This window comes from Gallinula chloropus, assembly GCF_964237585.1.
Source record: "Gallinula chloropus genome assembly, chromosome: 1".
In the NCBI taxonomy this organism is placed as follows: domain Eukaryota; kingdom Metazoa; phylum Chordata; class Aves; order Gruiformes; family Rallidae; genus Gallinula; species Gallinula chloropus.
In genome coordinates, this window is record NC_140085.1 from 60,747,694 (window position 1) to 60,771,443 (window position 23,750).

At 36.8% G+C, this 23,750-nt stretch overlaps 1 protein-coding gene across 1 annotated transcript in view; it reads right to left on the bottom strand.

Moving 5' to 3' along the window:
• Positions 1 to 23,750, bottom strand: part of PTPRQ (protein tyrosine phosphatase receptor type Q) — a gene marked incomplete at its 5' end in the record, with an annotated part of 135,484 nt that overhangs the window by 67,975 nt on the left and 43,759 nt on the right. The window contains 10 exons of the mRNA XM_084272853.1: positions 4,620 to 4,765; positions 6,278 to 6,438; positions 10,078 to 10,198; positions 12,564 to 12,665; positions 13,286 to 13,474; positions 15,697 to 15,978; positions 18,402 to 18,509; positions 19,297 to 19,476; positions 19,592 to 19,744; positions 21,457 to 21,667. Coding sequence (XP_084128979.1) covers positions 4,620 to 4,765; positions 6,278 to 6,438; positions 10,078 to 10,198; positions 12,564 to 12,665; positions 13,286 to 13,474; positions 15,697 to 15,978; positions 18,402 to 18,509; positions 19,297 to 19,476; positions 19,592 to 19,744; positions 21,457 to 21,667 — 1,653 coding nt within the window. The remainder of the gene's footprint in view (positions 1 to 4,619; positions 4,766 to 6,277; positions 6,439 to 10,077; positions 10,199 to 12,563; positions 12,666 to 13,285; positions 13,475 to 15,696; positions 15,979 to 18,401; positions 18,510 to 19,296; positions 19,477 to 19,591; positions 19,745 to 21,456; positions 21,668 to 23,750) is intronic.

The window sequence follows — 23,750 nt, forward strand, 5'->3', positions numbered from 1 at the left end:
GTAATTATTAATAATTACTAACTAATAACAATATCTAATAGCAATATTAAAAATACCTGACATATGCCTGAGTTTTTAAGGTAAAAATATCAAAGATCAAGCTTTGATTCTAAATATAATGGGAGTTTATTGGTATGACCAAGGGAAAATCCAGATCTTAGTTTAAAAATCTTGCCTTACAATCGCGTCAGCTGTCTAGCACTGCAGGACTCAGTGAACCAAGGTGAACAGACTTTTTGGTGGTCCAAATAAAACTGTTTTAAGAGGTAGTCCCCTTATTTTGAGGAGCTCAAGGACTGGGGATTACCCTCAAACATCTAATATGGCAAATTATTAGAAACAAATGAACATATGATTAAGAGTAAGGGTGAGCAGGAAGAACTGTGTAGGTACAAACAGAAAAGTTGAAACTTGTACTAATTGTACCCGGGGGATAGAACACTATAGGAAGTTTTACAATTAAGCGTGGCTGCAGATGAAAGCAAACAGCTTAGGATCTTTGGCTACAGCTGAAGAAATTCTTCCTTCTGTCCCCTTCTTCATCCATACATGAAAGAAGTTTTGACATAGCAAAGTATCAGATTATTAAAAGCAGCCAAGTGTAAGCAATACACACAGGCCATGAAAGTGTCAGCAGAAAGTAGGATCTTCTTCGTCCCAGGAAGCAGCAGAAATTTCCAGAGGTATAAAGCTGCAATTAGTTGTATACAGAAAGCACAGTGCTGCTGTCCTTCACCGTAAACCATTTTCTCTGGTTCTGTTTCCATCTTTAGGTTGATTGTATTGCACTGGTGCTTTGAATTAAGAATATCACGTACTTGACTCTGGCATAGGTGACACTGTAGGGCCTAACCCACACTGGCCCTGGAGGAGCGTAACGTACACCCACCCAAGTGAAGATACTCACTTCTTGTGTGCTGCACCGTTCTGTGGCTAGCTTTCAAAAACTGCAGTGCATTTTAGGGAAGTTCCCTGCTTATCCTTATTTTGGTCATACCGGTGAAAGATATGTCTGAGTGTTAATATGCCACATTGCTTGCACCCCTTTGTCTGCATCCTGAGGGCAGGCGAAACCAATTTTCACACTGAGGTGCATTCAGTCACGTTCACCTAAGTTGGCTTGAAGTACAGGGGCTAGATAATTTGGGGTCTAGTGTTCAGGCTGAAGAAGAACAATGGGCTTTTCTCCTACTTAGCTCCTGGTTCTCCTGTCTGGTTTGGTAGAACAGTTTTCATCTGCACTGAAATTCCTACACTGGAGAACTTTCTCTAAGCATAAATCTGTATTTGTAATTAGCACCTTTATTTCTTCTTTCATGCTGATCAAGATGCAAGTATAGAGAGATTGAATAAAAGAGTTTATTTAAGTCAGTGATATCTCTTACAGGTCAGTATTTAGCAACGAGGCAGTTACTTCCGTCAATTCCTTGACTTCTTTCCTTAATAAGGCTGGGAACAATTCGCTTCAAGATTCATGTAAAGAAACCACAGAGCAAAATTTGTAAAGCTGCTATTGCAAATAGTCAAAGCTCGAACTGTATGAATCCACAGAGAAGTGATGTGAACAAGAGGTGCAGGTGCCATGTCATCTGTGTAGGAAGAGCTCTTAGTCAGAATATGTCATATCTTTACTGCCCTGGAGCAGAGCGATGAATGTAAAGCAAAAATAGCATTTTCCCTAGACTTGTGGCAGCAGAAGATCAAAGATGAAGCTGGACTTGAACTTAGCCTAGTGAAAATGGTTTCTTCTGTTGGGTTACCAGTCATTTTTCCCTCTTTGACACTTTTTCTTTTACAACCTGTCAGCATCCCCATAGAAACAGCCCACTCATATACCAAAAGCCTTAAATCTAATCTCCATCACTAAATTTTTCCTTCTGCTGCTCTGGTTCTGAATCCTAGGTCTGAGCATTATTTTTCTGCCCTATGAAGGTATGTAACTTTTTTTTTTCTCCTTTTTAAAGAATTTTTTTCCTTCAACTTTCAGAATCATGTAAAGGAGTAAACTGCATCCTTTAGTTCGGGACTTTTGCTTTTTCCCCTCCTAAACAGAATGCTTTACACTGCAGCTACCGTCTTCCTGCTTTTAACACTGCTGTTTGTAATCAGTACTGCATATTCATTGGGCTTTAGCATGCCTGAGGAGTGAACAGATCATGTGAAGAGAAGGCAGCTCTTGAGACAACAGAATAGTAGTAGCTTTAGTATGACTTTTACATCTATTTCAGATCATGATAACATTAGAAGATGTTAATTTGCTTGAGATAATTCAGCTGGAATGTTTATCCAGCTATCTAGAAGACAACGCTTTAAGACTTGGACTTCTCTCATGTCCCAACAAAGAAGCAGATGAAAGACCGGCAGTGAATGGCTGCCTACTGCAGAGTGTCTGAGCAGGTGGGGTTCTAGAAATGTGAAAAATTTCCTGGTTTTCTAGTTCTATATCAGTTCAGATAAACATAAGCAGAGTGGACATCTAGAAGCAGAATATTCCAACCAAGGATTATGTCTTTCCAAATGCATGCAATACAAAATTTATCAACAGACCTACAAGTATAACTACAAGGTTATACTTCTAAGTTTCAGACAGTTGTAAGCTGTATGTGTCCATACAGTCATACAGCTTACAACTGTCTGTATACAACATATATATATATATATATACACACACACACACACACACACACACATGAAATATATCAGGCTGGCTTTCACACATTCCTTTCTCCACTGTAAAAAACATAATATAAAATATCTGATGGAAAGTAGCAGGGGAGAGGATTTTTTTTTCTCCTGTTTGAAATCTGTCTTGCACCCACAGAAATGCCAAGGCACGGAATAGGAGAGCAACGTGGGTACGGTGGTTGCCATGCCAGACAGTCAGCAGGGAGCCATGTGAAGGGCAGAGGGAGTTAAAGGGAGCAGATGGATTAGTAGTAGATCATTATTTGAGAGATTAATGGTGATCTCCCATGGCCACCCAGAGACAAATGTAACATCAGCTGAAAGTTATCTTCTCATAGCTCTTTGCATAGGAATGGATTAAAAAATCAAAGGCAAAAGGGTGAAAATGTCCAGCTATTACTGGAGGTACTGTCAGTGATTTTCTGCTGTCCACCATATAGTATGCCAAAGCACGAGTGACTTTCACCCACGCCACCATCTTATTCTTGCCCAAGTACCTCACATGATAATGAAACTAGACCCTCACCTTGTTGGGGCAATGCTACTGTGCTCTATCTTCCCTATTTTGCTCCTCCATTTCCAGTCTTGGGCACATCCAGAGTGATTATAGTGCTCGGTGTATCAGTTTCACCTTACATATTCATCTGAAGAGTTTTAAAGTCCTAAAGACAGGAACAGCCTGAGTCCATAGCCCCCCCTAAAATCACTTGCATGATCCAAGAATTAGATAAATGTAGGACACCTCATAGGATGGTCCACTTTGGGTAATGCTCTGGTGTAAAGGTTTCTCCAGGGATTTGTCAGGATAAGAAAAATCGTGTTGGTATAGCAGCATGCGCAAGCAGAGGCTGGAGCTCTGAACTGTAGCCCTAATTTTAATCTCATCAGAATGTGAATTCATACAACAGTCCTGCTTCCATCTGAAACTACGCAGACAGAGCCCAGCAACCACGCAGCTTCACCGAAGTCAGAAAAGTGTACACAATGAAGTATGGCAGCAATGATTCAGTAACAGGTATTTGTAAAGTCTGTGAATTTTTTTCCAGCTATTCATGAACACATGCATACCTCACACTAGTTATATCTTGAGCTTAGATATGCACTATATGTAAATTGTCAGGCAGTAGTTTCTTCATCGATTCATATTTCTTTCTTTTCTTTCATGTGTAAAACTAGTAACCAAAAACCTGTAAGAGAGGCTTATTTTTTCTTATTCTATTACTGTATCATAATACATTCTTAGAAAGGAGAACAGAAAAACTATTTGTACACAATTAAGAAATGTGGTGCCCAATGATCTCTCAAGGGTCCTTTCAACACCTACAATTCTGTGATTCTGATAATAAAGGATGAAATTAACAACAAATAAAACCTATGTGGAAATGTGTGGATCACAAAAATATACATTTGCCTCTTATGCTTTAAATTAGGAATCTCAATATCTGTTTCAATATGCTAAACAGGAATTTTCTTTTGAGAGGCACAAAAAAAATGAAATAATGATGTATTCACTACTTATTTTCAGTACTTTACAAACATGCATTAAAAAGCAAAACCAGAACTGTCACAGAAATTTATACAAATTGACAGATTAGACTAAAAAACAGTCTTAAGGATGTGCAATGAATATAATGGGGTTTTTCTCTGTAGATGTTATGCATATATACAGATTGCGTGTGTGTGTGTATACATGTACGTACAAACTTTGCAATGCAAAATAGTACACAAAACCTATTTGCTTTAATGTTTAATGATATGAATGCCCAATGAGATGCAGAATGCAACACACCATCACAAGATGTGTTTCTGTCTTTCTAAGTCAAAAAAACCTGTCTTGTGTTACAGGACATATGAAAAAACAACACATTGAGTACTATAAAATTGATTTAATCTTTAATTATTCCTACCAATGAATAATATAAAAATAGGCTTACCTGTATGAATATTCCGGAATTATTTTTGAAATAAACTGAGTAGTACAGGATATTTCCATTAGGCTTTTGAGGAGGAGACCAGGATAGCATTATTGACGTAGAAGTAAGGTTTCTGTACACAACATCTTTCGGTGGATCACTTGGTGCTGAAAAAATTTTAAGTTTTAGCAGACTTAACTCTACATTTTGTACACTTTAGTGCCCAAGAAACATGCACTATAATTTTGACAATGTCCTGTCAAACTAGATGTATTTCTGATTATGGTATAAAAAACATTTCTGAAAATGGTGAAATAAAATAGTAGAAGTAAATTAATTTTAACCCCTGTTTTCTTTTTTTTTTCTTCCCAGACACATTTGTATTTAGCTGCATTTGTAAACAGATGATTTTTTCTTATAGACTTTGTCCTGTACTTCTTGGTTTGGGGACACAGAATGTCGGATTTGCAGATATAGAAGCTGAATTAGGCCTCTACTCTCCATACATAGTTAATAGGGAAAAGGGCTTTTTTCCAGAAAACCTAAATTAAAATCCTTGTCTCTTCACTGATTATAAAAAGAATTTAGGCTTCCAACTCATGTAGGTAAAACAGATACTGAAACTTGGACAGTATGAACATTTCAGTTTTTTCCTCCTTCCTCAGCTGACTGAACACGTAAGGAAGAGTCTGTAAGTGTTCTTCACTTAGCCTCTCTTCTTAACCCATAAAGAACAGCAGCATATGGTCCTTCTCAGCGGTACACTGATGTAGAAAACTCAAATGCAGTTCCTTAAATCAGCTTAAAAGAATTAAATCTCTATTTCTCGGCATCCAAGAAAGTGCTCTACACATAATGCAGTAGATAGAGTACTGACCACTGTAAGTTATCTTACCTGTCTTGTTTTCTGCTACTCTAGTTTGTATAAAATACTGAAATATTAATTGGAGGGGGGACTCCAGGATCTGTTCTTAAAAGTCTTGCCCTGAAAAGTCAGTTCATGTTTTTGTAAGACCTGCAGTAGCAAAGGCTGGGCGTAACTACAACCTGATGCTTTAGACAGTATTTGAAGGATAGCTTGGATAGATGCTAATCCTGTCAGTGACTGTCTGTTGGGAGGAGAGTTTATCTATGCAGAATGATTCTGAAATACACCTGCATGCTATCCATTTCATAACACAAAGTAAAATTGATGGCAAAACCAGAAAAAAATCCTTAAACAGAGTAAGTTTCAAAGCACAGTATATAGTATGATTATTCAATAAAAGTTATCTACCATGTTGGAAGTATAAAATAATTAAAATAAAGAAACCCATGTATGCTTGCAAATTTCTTTTTCAAATTAAGGCCATTTTCAGGCTTCTGAAAGAGATTCTAAAAAGTTTTTTTGCCCTGTAAGGTGTGCCACAGTAAAAGAGAGCAAAGAGTTATTAAAATTAATTTATTTCAAAAATTTAAGGGAAAGGAAAAGTGTTTCTTAGTAAATTAACAGAAATATTCATCATAATTTTATAGAGCCATACATACATGCACACAAAGAGACACACACACAGACAGGTAGAATCTGTGAGAGACCAGAGGAATGCCACTTTTACTTCAGTAGCTTTATTAACTTAATAAAGGCTAACAGAAATTTAAGGTGAAATGAAATCAAAGATTCATACTATGTATAAGCTTACCTCCTTCAGAAGTTCTGAATGTTATAGTATCGCTTTTTATATTGCCATCTCCAAATCTTGTACTTGCTGTCAGGTAAGCGCTATACTCATAGTTATATTCCAGGTCTGTGAACTGCAATGATGTTTCTGTTACATTAACACTCCTTTTTGACATTTTATTCCTAAAGAAAAAGTCCTTTATTAATTGTATATACACACCATTTCTGTATCCATAAAGCAATGGCATATGGTATAAAATTGAAAAATGTAATACTGAGGTAAATACAAACATTTTAAACTTAAGAAAGACTGGGATAACTTATGTTGAAAAGCTCTCTTTTACATTGTTGCATCACAATAAGGCTCTTAATTTTGCTTTAAAAACAAATAAACAAACCAACACAGAGAAATATATTTGAAAATGACATCAGCAAAGACAATGATTCTATGTAATATCAAGGAGGAGCATGTCCATCTAGTAACTGCTATCAAATGGTTTTGTGGTACCCTTGGGAAGGACACAGTAGGGCATAACTAAACTGTCTCCCTGGACAGGAATAGCGAAATATAAAAAGATTATAGCAGGGAGCATGCCCTACTGTGACTCTGTGAAATTGGTCAGAAGACTGAAGTTATAAATGGAATAATAGAAGATGATATGGAACAGGAATTAGCTGGTGCTGAGTTAATTCTGGTGGAATGTAGCAGGGGATCAGAATGGAACTCTAGTCAGGTCAAAACCCGCCTAGAAAGACTACAAGATGTAACATTAATAAAACACTGGTATTAGCATAGGTATGAAATTATTATCAGAAAGTAAAATAAGATACAGAAATAACTAACTTGAATTTTAAAAGTCTTCTCTTCTTCATTAAATTAATATAATATTTTGTTTTTGAATGGCAGGAAAAAAACTAGCTAATGTTCCACTCTTGCAGAGATTTCTGTATCAGTGGGTGCCCTGTGCCGTTAATGGGATTTTGTACAGGGATGATAATTCGATAACTAAAACCAAATATCTTGCTCCAGGAATCACTGTGGAGGTCTTTACAAACAGGAGAATAAGTTCTAAGGAAAGGAAAATGCTGATTCAAATTTATTAGATGGGTTGGTTTTCATCCTTCGATAATGCCTGTCCCATTAACAAAGATCTGATACTCCTGTAATAAAATTACATTAACAAATGGAATGAGAAAATGTATGAGAATTAATAAACTAAATTCTCCCTATCTCTTTCAGATTTTGAGTGGAACGTCTATTGATGTGGGAAACACTCTTGGTAACAGAAACTTAACAGCATTTACGTTTTTCCCAAGCTTCTGATATTTTGAACAGTCAGTAGAAAGATAGAAAATGTTGCAACCATAGTTATCAAACTCTATACAAAAGACAAGACATTTTTTCTTGTCATTGCTCAATATAGTCTTAAGTATGAAAAAAGTAGCTTAGTGTTGAAAACACTTCCATTCTGAGTAACTGCATTCTTATAACATCTTATTTACCAAAATATGCTTCAACAATCAGGCGTAATTAGGGACAAGAACAGAAGCTTGGGGTGTTTCAAAACATATTCTGTTTAGAAACAACTGAGATTGCAATCAAAAGCAAACACTGATCACAGTGACTGCAATCTTCACAGACAATGAGAAAGGAAGTACCTAACAAAATAAACAAAGCCAAGGAATTTTAATGAAGAGCAACAATATTAAATTTTAAATGAGATCTTTCAGAAACCCACATAAAAACTGTTCTGAAAAATTGCACCCCTTCACTTGACAAAGACATTGACAATATTTTCTTAAAAACCTGTATCTCAAAGTAGATCTAGTCAGTAAGTACGTCACAAAAATTTGCTGAGCAGGATAATGCCAAAGGACAGCAGCTAAATACAGTTTTAGGAATTCTGTCAGTGTGCCTTTACTAGAATTGGAGACTCAGGGCGTATGATTTTATAAAGTCAAGGCATGTGGAAAGTTGCTTCACTACCTGCTAGCACCCAAAATCACCTTGGACAAATTCCATGAAAGGTAATAACAATAAAAATGCTATTGATACTTCCCTTTCTATTCTAGTAGTTGTGGATCCTTGTTCCCAATCCATTAAAGAAAGCTTATCAAGTTTTCTGTAGCTGTTGTAATGTACTTAAGAGCAGGAACATTTATTTAACATCTGTATTAAACCTTTGTCTTTCTGCTTTGCGAAGCTCTGGAATTACCAATCTCCCCCAAAATATACTGAATGCCCCTCAAATGCAGGACTATGGGACAGCAGTTTGCCTTGTCAAATCTCACCCTGCAATACATCTTATGTATAGACAATTCTGTTATGCACTTAAAATTCCTCTCCTCCCTCTGCTCCCCAAAAACTAAAACAAAACCTCCAAGGAATGAGAGTTGTGGCCCCTTTGAAGGCAACAGGAGTTTTTCTCTAATGTCCTTGCCTCAAGATGATACCTAATGCCTCTCTAATTTTAGACACAGCACAGTAAGGACAGATAAGACAGAGCACAGAGAATGTGGAAGGAAAAAGGACGAGGCTTACTGCAGAATGTTACGTGGTTGCTTAATTCAAATATTTTTAAAGATGGATTAACTATCAGTTTTAAAAAATAATTCTTCCTAAGTCATATATCAGAATAACAAAGGCAGTAAGCATTAAGGCAACATAAGGATAAAAAGTCATATAACCTTAAGCCACAGACTGTAGTAAACCCATAATCCTTATTGTGAAGTAACTCTTTCCTAGCTAGAGGATAGTCTCTAGGGGTTTTTTGTGGTTCAAGTTCACCAAACCTTGCAGTAGAAGTAATAAGACAAAAAAATTAAACTTTTCTGAACAGAAGAGGTTGCTCCTGCTCACATTATCAGCAACTCAACTAGAAGCTATATAATTAAAAAAAAAAATCAATAGGAACCAAGCCCAAAATTTATCCCAAAACCATCAAGCAGCACTAAAATAATAAACATAAGCTCAATTGTAATGTGTTTATACAGACTTCTGATTTGCACATCTGGGTCTCATCTCATAAGTTAGACATCAGTATTCGCTTCCTGTACCTTAGTAGTGGCAATAAAATGCTACAGCATAAATGTGATAGATTAAAAGTGATTAATAACAAAACCTTTTCACTCACAGTAGAAATTATACATGGATCTCTGAATAGATGCCACACCAGCAGACCAAACTGTGTTATGCAGAGAATAAGACAGAAGCTGCAAGCTTTCTAGTGACAAAACTTTTTGTTTTAAAGGTGAAGAAAGTTCCCAGGAGAGATGACAGAACAAAAATCATTAATGAAAATGCAATTATAGAAAACACAGTAAATAAAATAATGTTAAAAAATACTTGTTTGTTATGAATTTAATAAATAGAAAATATAACAGCAGATATAATGGATAACACGTACAAAGAAAGACTTAGCATTGCTCTTACATACTTTCTACAAAAGGAAGCAGTATTTCTCTATTTTAAGCCTATTTCAAATCTACTTGACAATTTAGCATAGGCTTGTGCTGTGCCTTACAATAGGCTTAAACAGAGTACAATGAAAATAGTCACCATGTTCTAATTTAAACTTGAATTAATTTACCGTAATATAACCTTTGGAAAGATGTTGAACATTTACAAAACATTTAATACCCCGATTTTCAGCTACTACATTATGTCTGAATTAGTGTATACAAAAGGCTAGTATTTTAAGTACTGGATGGATATTTGTTCCCTAAAAACATGTAATCAACACATTGTGTAAGGAAAACCTAACATTCCTGATAGGTTACAGATTAATATTTATCCTCAGAACTATTTCCAGAAAATCTTACCAGACGTAAACTGTGTAATAGAGGATAATTCCATTTGGCTCCAGTGGAGGTTTCCATGACAACTTCACAGTGACACCCGACAACTGTTTTACCGACAGGGATTCTGGAGGAGAACTTGGAGCTATAAAATGAGAGAATAGGACACAACATCTTGTTAAACAGCTAAGATAGATGGGATACACTGCATCCTGAGATAGGTTTTTAATTATTTGTGATGGAAAGTGAACTTTGTAGCACATCAGCACAGCATCTACCAACTAATGTGAAAGCACAGCTTCTTTTCCTTTTTCTGACAGATGATAAAAGAAGATTTTGCATGGTGGTGTTAGAACATCTGTTTCTGTGATTCAATGGAAAAAGTACTTCATGAGAAAACAGAGCAACGGGTAGGTCACAGTGATTCACCTACCAGCCAACTACATTGTTGTAATACTTTGTTCCCTGTCTAATAAAAGCAAGAGCTTTATAGGTATGAACACATGTAAAATACAGCAGAAGAGTTCCCCTGAGGAAAAAGAGGTGTGTAAAGAATTATACGAAGCACTAAAAAGTGGAAAAATGGATAAGCTTGGCATTGAGAGATGATAAATACATGGGATACTAGGCAGTGGTAAGATGTATTCACTCTCAAATAAGGACCACATTCACACATTTTACATGTCACAAGGGCAAACAAAGATAGGCATTGACTGAGACTCTTAAAATTAATTTCAAGGTGAACTCTACTTGACACCATGTCACAACTGTGTAGGGAAACTGTAAGTAAATGGAAGTGTTAGACTGTTGCCCTCATTTTAGCTGAATTACTCTAATGTACATATAAAGATTACTGAGGAAAAATATACCTATGTATGCATAAATGATAAAGCTTTGTATTAGCATGATATTGAGAAGAAAATCTGTATTTTCATTCACAGATACATGTATTGCTATGCAGTAATATTAGAATTATTTTTGTTTTTCTCAAATTAAACCTAAGAGCATCATGGACTAAAAATTCAGGTCATAGCTGTAGTCATGCATGCAAAATGAGAATATGAGCATAGCTATTAGCAAATCTATGAAACATTTGGTCTGAACTTTGGAACACTGTGTTCCTGAGAATAAAGCACATGTGGTGTATCATGAAGATTGTTGTTTTTCAGTTGCTGTTCCTTCATTTAGTACCTCAAAATTTGGCATAAAAGTTTTAGACCTCTGTACATTTAAGAAAAAAAAAATTTCATGAACAAAAGCTCACTGAATCCAGTACATGTCTGTATTTATTAGTGAAAAACAGTGACAGCTGTATTTAGTGTTTTACTTGTTATATTATCCTCAGTGGCTATATAATAACAGATCTGTCATACTGTGAATGTCTTGTCTATTTGGCAGGTCCAGTTCATTCTACAGCTCTTATTCAGAGGATATTTTTCACTGAGGAATGGAATATACATTGATCTGGATAAAAATACTCTATGGATTTATTTTGCTGTTCCCACAGCTCCAATAACATTTCTCTCAAGCAAAAGTTTATTATTCGTGACATGAATGTAAGACATTCACCAACATCTTGGAGGTTTGCAAAGATCCATTATGATCAGAAGTTGGATCTTAGGCAAGCCAGTGGTCTCCAGAACATGAAGAGAGACCTGATTTAGAAGTGGTTGGTGGGGTGTTTGTGTCAATGGTGCTTTAATCTGGGTTGCCAGGCATGTTATCCTTAAGCAATGGAGAGGGACAGACAGAGGCTCCTCCAAAATGTGAGTCACAGCACATATGTTAAGGTTTTGCTTTGAATTTTTTTCAGAATTCTCCCTTTAGAAACTATAGAGGGAATCGATAGTAACTTCCCACAGCTAAATTGTGTACTTAAAAGTACAACTATAATTTTACAACTACTCTGCTGATTTTTTGACCTATGGTACTAATTAATAGATTCAACCCTCCGCCTGCAGTGCAGAACACTCCCCGGCTCAATTTGAAGTCCAAACCAACAGATGATGGACTAGGATGATTTTCATAGTGTTAATAATTCTGATTCTCTCTCTACATACACATATCTGTACATGCATCTGTTTAGAAGAATCAAAAGATGTCCAAAGAAAAGAACCAGAAATGTCCCTGGACCATTCAAGATGGCTTTTGGTGGTTTTCCCTTTCTCCAGCTCTCTTGTCTGCAGAACAGAACACAGTATTTAATTCTACCATGTGTTGTATTAGATTAAAATAATAGTAAACCAAGATTCCTTCAATACATAAAATATTGGTAAGACCAAATGTCCACACACAGCAATTTTGCTATGTCACACAGCTTGTAATGATAAACATATTAAACATCAGGCTATATAGAGAGATGTGTATGTTTGTGTGTAGATAGATACAGATATCAATACACAGATATTACAAAAAAGTATATAAAACCTACACACATCTGCCATGAAGCATAAGATTAGCTTAAGACTGCAGGCAAACAATGATACATTGTAACTTCTGTTCAGACTTACCATCTTCATCTGTCAGTATATGCAGAGGTGCACTACGAAGGCCTTCCCCCATTGTGGTACTAGCAGACACTTCTGCAGTATATTCTGTATATTTCTTTAAATCTAAATAAACAAAAATTGAGTAAGCCATTCATTTGGTGGGCCAAATTAGTTTTTTTTTTAATGGAGTATAAGTAGTTTTGAAATGCTGGGTAGGCCCATCACACTCATCTGTGATTTTAGAGACTGAAATAATCATTGGGAAGACTTGAACACAAAGTATTCTTCATGAATAATAGAAGGTGCAAAGCCCTAATTCAATTTATATTTCATATTCCAAGAATGCTTTACAGTTTGTCCTTGGCTGTACTCTGACAATCTACTGAATAAGGTACCAAGCTCCCAGCATGGACAATGCACTCAGTCACGTGCTCTGACTTGTCTGGCCCTGTGTGGAGCCAGGAGCTGGACTCGATGATCCTTATGGGTCCTTTCCTACTCAGGAGCTTCTATGATTCTATGATTAACTGCTGTGTTGTGCCTTAGTAATAATGACAGAGCATAGAAAAAGATGCAAAGGTAAGTAGAGAGCAAATGTCCAAGGTTCAGATAAACAGGTAGCAAGCAACTTTATGTAAAGACAGTAACGATCATGTTCAACCAATGAACTAATTGATCTGCATCAGTCTGCTGCTCCTTTCTCAGAACAATTCACAGTTGCTCTAAGTTACAGATCATTATACACTGGCCTGTAATACGTAGTGTCAGAAGTGTGGTGTTTATGACTCTCTCCTCAGTTCCATTAGTCCTCTTGAGATATATTGTGTAGGTCTGGATGATTCCATTGAGAGTGGATGGTGGAAAAAATGATAATTCAATCTCCATGGATGAGATGTTCCTGTACGTTATGTTTTCTGGTGCAGAATCAGGAACTAGAATACAAAATTTAGACTCATAGAAGATTTCAGTCAGTTTTATTAATTTGTTAAACATGTTTAACATGTTCTTAAACTGTTTTGAATTAAACACATTGTAAACATATTTTGTACAAAATAAATTTTAAAAGAGGCTGAATTGGAAGATCAAAATCACATGACAGACACATGCTGGAACAACAAGGTTTGGGTCTTTTTTTTTTTTAATAATTGATGAAAATCATCTTAAAATGCCAGATAAAAAAAATCTGGAGCATGACACTAAACTTTCTAATCCTCCATAATTATCACTGCAGTCCTCCAAGTTCGCTATTGTTAGAAGATTTGCAGTGATGTGCTGCCATAATTTGCATAACTATTTACATAATTTGTGTCAGCAACCTGTATTTTCTTACTTTTCCCAGGGTGATCTGTACAAAGTGTATGAATACTTGTATGGAAAAACAAATGGAGCCTAACATACTGCTGTAAGGGCCCTGAGAACATCCCCTTTGGGGTTGTTGGCTGCTGGGGCTCAGGACCGGCTTATCTGTCTCCTTCTCGCTGGTGACACACTCCCAGGCAATGCTGCAGTGAGGCAGGAGCCAGGGCTGACCAATTGTCTCTGAGAGCTGCTTTCACCTGGGACTTTGGTGCTTTGTCTGTCTCTGACCTACATCTCCTGATGCATCACTGCCATGGCTGTGCTTGGCTACAGACCCAGTGATCCAGTCCCTGATTTACAGCCTGACGTCACAGCCTGACCTTAGCTTGGCCCCACCACTACAGACCTGCCCAGCTGTCACTGGGCTGTGTCTGACCTGATTAGCATCACTGAACCTGCTAATTTACTTTCCTGGCTCAGCTTCAGACCTGCCTTGTCGATGTGGAGTGTTTGGTAATCTGGACTCTGGACTGCCCCTGGCTGCCATCCCCAAGACCTGCCCTGGGGGTTGGTGGGACAAGTCCTGGCTAGTGAGGTCCCTAATCTCCTGGCCCAGGGACCTCCTCAGCTCTTGGCTGCCTGTCCCTGTGGGAGCAGCTGGCCCTTGGCTGCATCATGACAGCTGGGTTTTGTGTACATGTGGCTATTTTTCCCCAAACAAATACACAAGTACGTTTTCTATTATCCAAAACTGGCTGGATAACATAATATGTCTTATTCCAGAAAGTTGTAATTAAGCAGCCTGGAAACCTGGTCTAGTGGAAGGTGTCCCTGCCCGTGGCAGGGGGGAATGGAACTAGATGACTTTAGAGTTCCCTTTCCAGCACAAACCATTCTATGATTCTATGACAATACAATGAGTACAATTTGCCCAAAAGGTCAGATAATGCATGGACTTGTTTTAAGGATGCCTTAAGCATTCTCATAAATGTGTGACATTGCCTGAAGCTGATTTCCAATAATTTCTGCCTAAGCAATATTCAGAAAGGGAATAAATGTCATGAGGTATAGTGAAATCAGCCCACAATTCTGCCTAATTTCATGGTAGAATGGTAACAGAATTCCCAAGAGCTCGTCAAACACACCAGCCAATTAACAAGTTGTGTTTCACTGAAAATGCTCTATTCTCCAGATTCTCCCTTGGCTTTATTCTTCTCATCTCAGAAGATGTTTTTACAGTTCTCGTCTCTGTCACAGGCAGCTGGAGTCCAAATTTTTGTTCATCAGGGGAGTTAGGCACTGAGAAAGAACTGCCTTAAAGTACAACTTAGACAAAAGGTGCATGTCTAAGTTAAAGAGAGCAACAAAAAAGGTTATGTCTAAGGACATTGCATCGGTTGGACATGTGTCTACATACCTATAGTATCTGACCAAAAAAAAAAAAAATCTTAAAAGACATCATGTTAGCTTGGTGCTTCTATTATTAGTAGTGTTTTATGCAATCTAAGAATCAGGTGTTTGTATCCCTATTCCTTAGGAGCTTGACTTGTTAGGCAGGCCTAGATCACTGCTACTTCACAAAGGAAAAAGCAAAGTCCATTTCAAAAACAAGGAGAAAAAGGAGCTCATAGTGATTTCAATGTATCTTAACAATCAAGTAGTCCGACCATCACCCTGCCCCTTCTGAGAGACATCAGCATATGCATATCTTTCCTTACAGAGAAAAATGTGAGAAACAGAGCAAGGCAAATACATACTTAAAAAAATGTTAAAACCAATCTTCCAGGTATCAAAGACCACCATAAAGCAGTTGACTCCAGAAAATTTAGATTTTTAAAAAACTTTGCATACTTACCAGTTTCCAAAGTTCTCACCAGAAGTGGGGAAGATGACTGATTCCCATGGCCAAGTCTGGTGAATGCTCTGACAGTGATGTTGTAGAGAGTGTATGGCTTCATTTCACTTAGTGATATACTTGTAGATGAAGCATTTTTAATAAATAAATCATTGGAGTCACTGTACAGAACTTCAAAGTGAGTTATGAGACCATTAGGCTGCTCAGGTGGTAACCATCTCAGATTTATTTCTGTTGCAGTCACATTTATTAACTCTACATTTTGAGGTGGGGATTCTGGCTCTGCAATACAGAAATCAAAGAGAAAAAACACCTCTGAAACAATTAATTGAATATAGGGTTGATCTCTGAAGCCTGTTGGATCCTAACAGTTAAATCAGCTAACTGTTCCAAAAGGCACTCACCCACTCACTCACTCTCCATCTCAAAGCCTTACCACATTTTCTCTGTTAATTTTGATGTTTTCCTTTCCATTCAGAAAACCATGTATCTTTTTGCATTCCAGATGCTTTAGTTTTTCTCATCCACTTATAAATCCATCCAAAACTACATTAATATGAAAAAATATTTTCTTGTCTACTGCTCTCATGCAGACTGATCCTTCAAATCCTCTCACTGTTTTCCCCAAATTTGAGTTCTTTAAATCTAGCTGAATGCCACCTTACTACTTTTTTCTTAAACAACAACCCATTTTATTTCACTCAACCAAGAAAGGGACTACATGCAGTGTAACTAAATTCCCTTTAGTTTACCAATACAGCTGCTGGTTGATGACCATGAAGACCCCAGGGTAAATTTCACATACGCTGGTGTGAAGGTCATGCACAAAACAAATCTACCTCCAGGGTACTGTGTTGGCTAAATCTACAGGCAACATATGAGTTCATGTGACTGCAGTGAGCTAATAACACATGGAAGTGTTGAAGGAGTGAGTGGGATGCACTTATGGATAAAAACACCTTTGAATGTCAATCTTGATTCCTCTGAAGGCTTCATCACTTCACCCCTGAAATAACCTGTTCATAAAAAATTTTTAAAATGTACTAAGAACCCAGGATTATGTGATTCAGTTGGTGTACAAATGCATATATCCAGATATTTCAGAACTTATCATTAATTGGTTTTGTCCTAAAGGTTTTACGAACTACTTCAATTCCTGATTTCTGAGCCTGTGAATGAAAAGCGTTAACTGTAATGGATGAGCAGTCCGGGTGACAAGCCTGCCCACATGGATATTTTCCATGTGAAGAAGTTTAATTTTCAACTGAAATGTATTTTGTAATTTATCTAGTACAGTAAAACATTTAAATGCAAGAGCCTTTAAACTCACTTAAGTTAGGATGGAACATCCTAATGGTCCATCCTAACATGTGACCTAAGACAAATGTAGTGAGGTATCATTCTTTTCAGGAGTCAAACAAGTTTTCACTCCTAGGTTAGATAAAGTTAGGAGGCACGAATCTCAACCTGATTTACTCAGGAAAACTAAAGAAGAGCAATTACACATAGCCTTAAAAAAGAAAAAGGCAGGAATTATTGTGGTTTTCTCAATAGTTTCCTCAAGGCTTGCACACAGCTCTTACCTCTTATCTCCTGGCCTGAAACTCCACTCTGAACAAATTTCTGTAATGCTCAAAGGCAAGGAATTGTAAACTTTCAGTGAAAAATATATTTAGGTAGATAATGTTCTGTTCTTGTGATATGCCCTTTCTCTGCAAAGGCTAACAGCATAAAAGCATGCAACCTTTAAAAAATTTACGAGCACTTTAAGTTTCACGGTTTAATTTGATATTTTGGTTAATTAGTTATTCATATCACCAAAGCTTCATAAATCCCTATGATTTTTAATCCTGTTGTCCATTGTGCTCTTTTATTCCCACTTAATTATTTTTCCTGTATTGTAGTATATTAGGCAATGAGAGAGAGAAATGTCAGCTGGACAATTACTTTTTTTTATTACTTTGGTAAAACTTTGCTGAAACCAGTGAAAATATAAGCCTTATATAAATGATAAAAGATTAAAGTTTAACACATGACTCAGCTCTGTAAATCAAATTCCTGTGTTCTTTTTGCGGAAGCCAACGGCAACTCCAGCTACTCCTCCTGTGCCTTCATGGGTGGAGACTGCCTTGTAAGCAAGCAAAGACTCAGAAATCTCCATAAGGTAGTATTATACGTTACATTAAAACTATTGATTGGTTTTAGAGCACATCAAGCCCCAAACCTCTATAGAAACAATTGCATATAATATCACTCAGTGTGAAAAAAAAAAACAACCCAAACATACCATTATAGACTACAATGTGAACTCTGAGTTATTGAAAGCTGCTATTTCCACAGGTGGGAAAAAAAAAAAAAGGAAAAAAAAAAGAAAAAAAGAGAGAAACTGGACTCCCAGAGAATTATGGTTTAAATAGGGTCTAGATACATGCTCTTTTCAGTGAATTAACCTCAGTCCTGCAGTTTTCTTCCCATCTGTTTATCAGAGTTGAAATTAGTTGATTGCTGGTCATGCTGCGGCTTCCAATATTATTTCTAGCACTTACCTAAAAACGGGCTGAATGACTGATATGAGACTAATAATTGCAACAAACATTGATTTTATGTGTACATTTTCTTCCTTTCCTTAAGTATGTGCCCAGTCTTCTGAAGAAAGGCAAACTTCAATATAGAAATCAAACCACCATTGCAAACAATGTATTTACCATCTTCGGGAGTTCTCACAAAAACATCATTCTCTTCAGATAAAGCACTTTCTCCAATTGTGGTTGAGGCTGCGACTCTCATTTTATAATTTGTGTACTTTTTTAAACCTAAAAGGATTACATAAAAAAAAAGAAATCTTGACTGTTGACTGCTTAAACATTTTTTTCCTCACAGCTACTTCTAAAACTATAAAAGGTTATTGTTCTAGAAGTTTTTGATACATATTTATCACCTTAAGGACAAAATACATATAATACTATTTATTTGGAGAGCCAAATAAGCACTCAATCAAATCAACAGATTTTTAACTGTCAGTCGGTTTCAACTTCGTAAATAGTCTTAAGAATGTGTCAAAACAGAAGATGTGTGGTTTTATTCTATATGTATTTACTTTGATTAGCATAAATGGATGTCTGAAACCCCATGAGAAATACATTTTCTTGAATTAATATTGAAATTATCACCTTAAAAGAAGAGAATTGCTATTAATATCAGACAAATATTGTAAAAAATTCTAGTCTGAAAAAGAATTGACAATTTAGGAATATGTTCCTATGTGAAAAGAAGGGGCTGAGTAAAAAATTCCAAGGAGAAATCAATTTCACAAATTACTACTCAGTATCTTTCACAAAGTATTAATTAGTAGATTTTACAAATTACTGCTTGACTTACCTAGTCCTCTCCTCTCATCTCACATTCTCTACATATCCCTCTACAGCACACAGGGTCTGTCACAAGTGTCCCAACCTTGCTTTTACATGCAGTGGTGTACTATGTGTGTGGATGTGGAAGATTTGGTACTCCTACCTTGCAAATGGCTACATCAAAAAGTTGGAAAAAAACCCGATTTTCTATAATGCATTTGGATTTTTTTAAATTCCATTTGCACTGTACCTGTAATAAGCAAGCTGTTATTTGAAGTGGTTGTGTGGAATGTTCTTTCTGTATCCAGTTCCATTGCATAAACGGTATAGTGAACGATTTTCCCATTGGGATTTGCTGGAGGATCCCAGTACAGCAAAATAGAGGAGGAACTAATATTCTTGTAAGATATATTTTGTACTGAGCTTGGAACTAAAACAAAAGCAGAAAAATATAACAATAAGGCAAATAAATTATTAAAAAACCCCTTTAAAAGTTCAGTTAAAGAAGTCTTGTGTATCAATATATCAGAGTTACAACATTTTACCTTGTTCACGTGTCCTGACTGTAAGAACTGATGGTGGTCCTTCTCCAACAGCAGTGAAAGCAGACACGCTGATTGCATAGTCTGTGAAAGGCGTGAGACCCTTTATAACATAGGACTGTTCTTCGTCCAAAATGTTAATGGGATACAGATTATCTACAATTAAAGAGAGAAATAGTTACTTACTCATAAGCTCTTTATTTTTTCTTCTGCATTCTACACTCAATTTGACATGGTAACTTGGAACTATTTTATTACAAAAGACCCAACTTTCATGGCAATTACAAAATACAAAGAGAAGCTTAAACTCTACGCCTTAACTGAATGAAGGAGATGCTATTACATGTCCTTTTTCATGGGTGCAATAGAAAGACTGGCCTAGGTGCAAGATTGAATGGGCAAGACTAATATCATGAGCTTTATACAGACAGACATCTCAAAAAAAAAACCCAAAATAAAAACATTGAGAGAAATCTCCCAGGAACTACTAAAAAGCATATTCATATATGGCCTAGTTTCTCCAGTGACTTCAGAACTATGGCTCCCAGGCTGATGGAGCTTTTAATTCTGGTTTGTTTGTGGGGTTGTTTTGGGGTTTTTTTTTTGAGAAAGACATTCCCTCTTCCTTGCCTTCCCAAAGATGCTGTAATAACTATACTTGAAATGGCTCCCCTTGCAGATCCCTTCACACTAGTATTTTTAGCAGGAGAGCTGTGGTCAGCAGAACGAAAAACTAATACATGCCCACAAAGAGGTTTTACTGCATCTGAAATAAAGTTCGATTTCCAACTGTGCTAGTCAAAATCTTCTGCTATACAGGAGTCATCATGCCACTGCAACATGAAAAAGTGTGGGTGCTTGACATATTTGGGTATCAAGCTCAGTGCTTTTAGAAAACAGCATTAAAATGAAGGCATTTAAAAATGAGCAGATCCTGTTTAAAACTTAGCTGTCAACAGCTTTTACTACGATAAAATAATACTTGTATGCTAGATTTCGTCAAATGCTGTCTGAAATCAATTCAGCAACACAGATATCTTTTAGCAACTCCATAACTCAAGCTGAATGAGGCTGTAAGAAGAATATTTGCATTTAAAGCATTGTACCTTTCTCTGTATGACACAGAGGATTCTTCAGGGTTAATATAGTACAGAAAAGATCCACTGTAGTTTAAATTTATGAACTAAATTCTGGTTTTAGATACTGGTGTATATGAAAGAATCCAGTGGCTTTAATAAAAATATTAATATAAAAACTTGACTTTCTCCTTACTGTTAAAAATTCACTGTAAAAATAGAGTGGTATTTTAAGTCCCTGCCTGTCTGCTGAGGCTTGCTTAATGATTTGTAAATATCCATACTCGGTAAAGAAACACTGGTCCATTGATAATACAGAACAAGTGTACACACTAATGACATCACCATGTCATGGGGTCATCTCCACCTGTTTGTCACCCATATAGCAAAGTTGTAACTTTTTGACCTATTTACCTTCACTGACATTTGGAAACCTATTAGTCAAAAGGCTTAGAGAAATCAAGGTCTCTGAAGGGCCTGGAGATATGTTAATCCCTGACAATCACACCTGCTTTGGCAACTGTAATAACTGATTGTCTATGCAGCTTGGCTGATGGCTTTCGGGTGCTCCTTTCACTGGGAAGAAGGTCAGCTGGGTGACAAGGGGCTAGTTCCTGCCTGTGTGGCATTCCCATTTGCCACAGAAGGTTATTTGGTAGTAAAAAAATCCGACTCCAGCAAATGAACCATTCATAATTCGCTTGAACCATGTGCTAAAGATCATATCTGGGACAGTGATGGGGGTCCTTCAGAGCAACGGAGCAGATAGAAAGATACCCTAAAATATCTCACCTAATGCAGAATGTAATTCTGCAGCTCCATTTATAGCAGGCAAATTATCACCAGATACACTTGTAAATTTTACCGGGGAAGCTGTCTGAATGCTGGGAAACATTTCAGCTGAACCTTCATAGAATTCATTGGCTGCTTCCATTGAATTCCAAGTGGCAGAAGGTTTGATGTTTTCATTTGTCTCGTATGGTTCCAAAGAATCAAGCATATACTAAGAATTAGAAATACAAAAAGAAACCACAGACCACATCATTACTAAATTATTTAATTAAATTTAGATACAATGTAGAAATAATGTTTGCATATTTGTATATTTATATATTTACACACACTACATAAATGTTGGTATACAAAAATTCTCTGTCATTATAATAATTAACTTTACACATACAATATTTCTAATTAAAAAGCTCAGCTGCCAGTAGCATACAACTTTTTATTAACTTTTATTTTTTAAACAAACACCACATTCTTTTTGTTCTTAAACGGGGTTTATAGTGGCAATTTTACAGCAAGACTTTTAACTTTAATGCTATATCCATGGAGTTACATTGAGTACTTGTTTGAGTTTAGGAGACTCCATCTGTACTAATTATGTTCTGGGTACTGAAAACAAGAGGGCTGCAGATGCCACTGCTCGGGCCTTGAGAAAAGGAATAAATGTTGGCTAGATTGCTGAGAGGGAATAAGGGGAGATGGAGAAAAATGGAAGCTAATGAAAGGAAGGGGAGAGGGAAAATAAGGGACTATCTGTGCGAAAAAGGAGAGCGAGAGGGAGGTAAATGATACAGAGGTCCATAGGACAGAAGGGACAAAAGGCAAATGTTGGAAAGGGATGGTGGTAGATACAAAAGGACCAAGAATCACAGAATTTTAGGGGTTGGAAGGGACCTCAAGGGATCATTGAGTCCAACTCCCAAGCAGCTACAAAGAGAACAACAAAAGCAGAAAAGAAAAGAGAGACAGGCTAGAGCATAGGTACAAAATGGTGTGTAAGCACTAGATCATTATGCCCCTTCAGAATCTGGGACCGAATCCAGGGCTCCAGTGTCTCTAAATTGTTCTGCTGTCATCTGTGAACACTCCCCACTCACACATATGGCCTGCTTCACTGCCAGAAAGAGATGCTTTTACAGTGATGTAACTAATACACATTACCCTTCTCCCTACAGACTCCGGGTGGAGAGAGGGCAAAGCAGCTTTTTTACTGCTGCAGCTAGGTGGGATTAGCCAGAGAGATATAGCATCTCTCACCTCAGTACCAACAGGTAAAAGCTATATATGCCTCATCTTCACTAACATTATATAGAAAAATGACGACTCACGTGGAAATATTTTTTGCCTTTGGGGATTTTCCCCTTAGAAGGTAACAGTCTTTTAATGCTCCTTGGTATTGAGTACTGCTAACTCTGTGGATCAAACAGTTCGAATCCTGTAGATGCTTTAAGCTTGGGTCAGTGGGGTTCTAAATAAACTAAAGCTTGTTATAGTTTGGTTTTTAATTAGAAAATTACAGTCAATAAACTATAATAAAACAGCAATGACGCTAAACTAAGAACTCAAAAATTAGAAAATCCCATCATTAAAACATATCCTTTCAGACAATTTTTTCAGTGTCTTGACTATGATACAATCTTTAATTATAGAGTTATATACTTTCATTTTCCAAGGATGCCTGCTTGTTTTAATGAATGGATGCTTATCCTCATTTCCCCCACCCCCTCGCTCTTCCTTGTTATTTAATGTTTGGCTCCAGGGCTCTATTTAATGTTTATCATTCAACTTGAAAGCAAACTACTTCACTGAGCTCTATATAAAAATCCTTAAGATTCTTTGTCAGATCCAAAGACATCACTGTCTACAAAAAGGAGTTATCCAAACTTTGGCTTCCTATGTTAAGAATTAAGACCAACATCAGAAAGCACTCAATCCTGAGCTGAACATTTGCTAGGCGTATACTGTTCTGTAGATCTAAGCATGTAGAGTACATCAGCACCCAAAACCCAGAAGCGAGACTGACTAACAGTGTAAGTCTCTGGAAAGATTTGATCTGTTAGATGTTCACAGTTATCCTTAATATACAACCATAGCATGGAGTTAAGCATGTAGTATTAGGCATGTAACTTCAAGGACACAAATGGAGTAGAAATTCTAGGGGTGCTTTCCTTGCAAGCAGAGTACTGGACCAGCCCTGGGAGACTTATGTTGAATTCAGTTCCTTGGGATTCATACTCACATCTTCTAGGAGTTTGCCTGAGTGACTCTGTGTCAATCTACACACCTAAATCTGCACT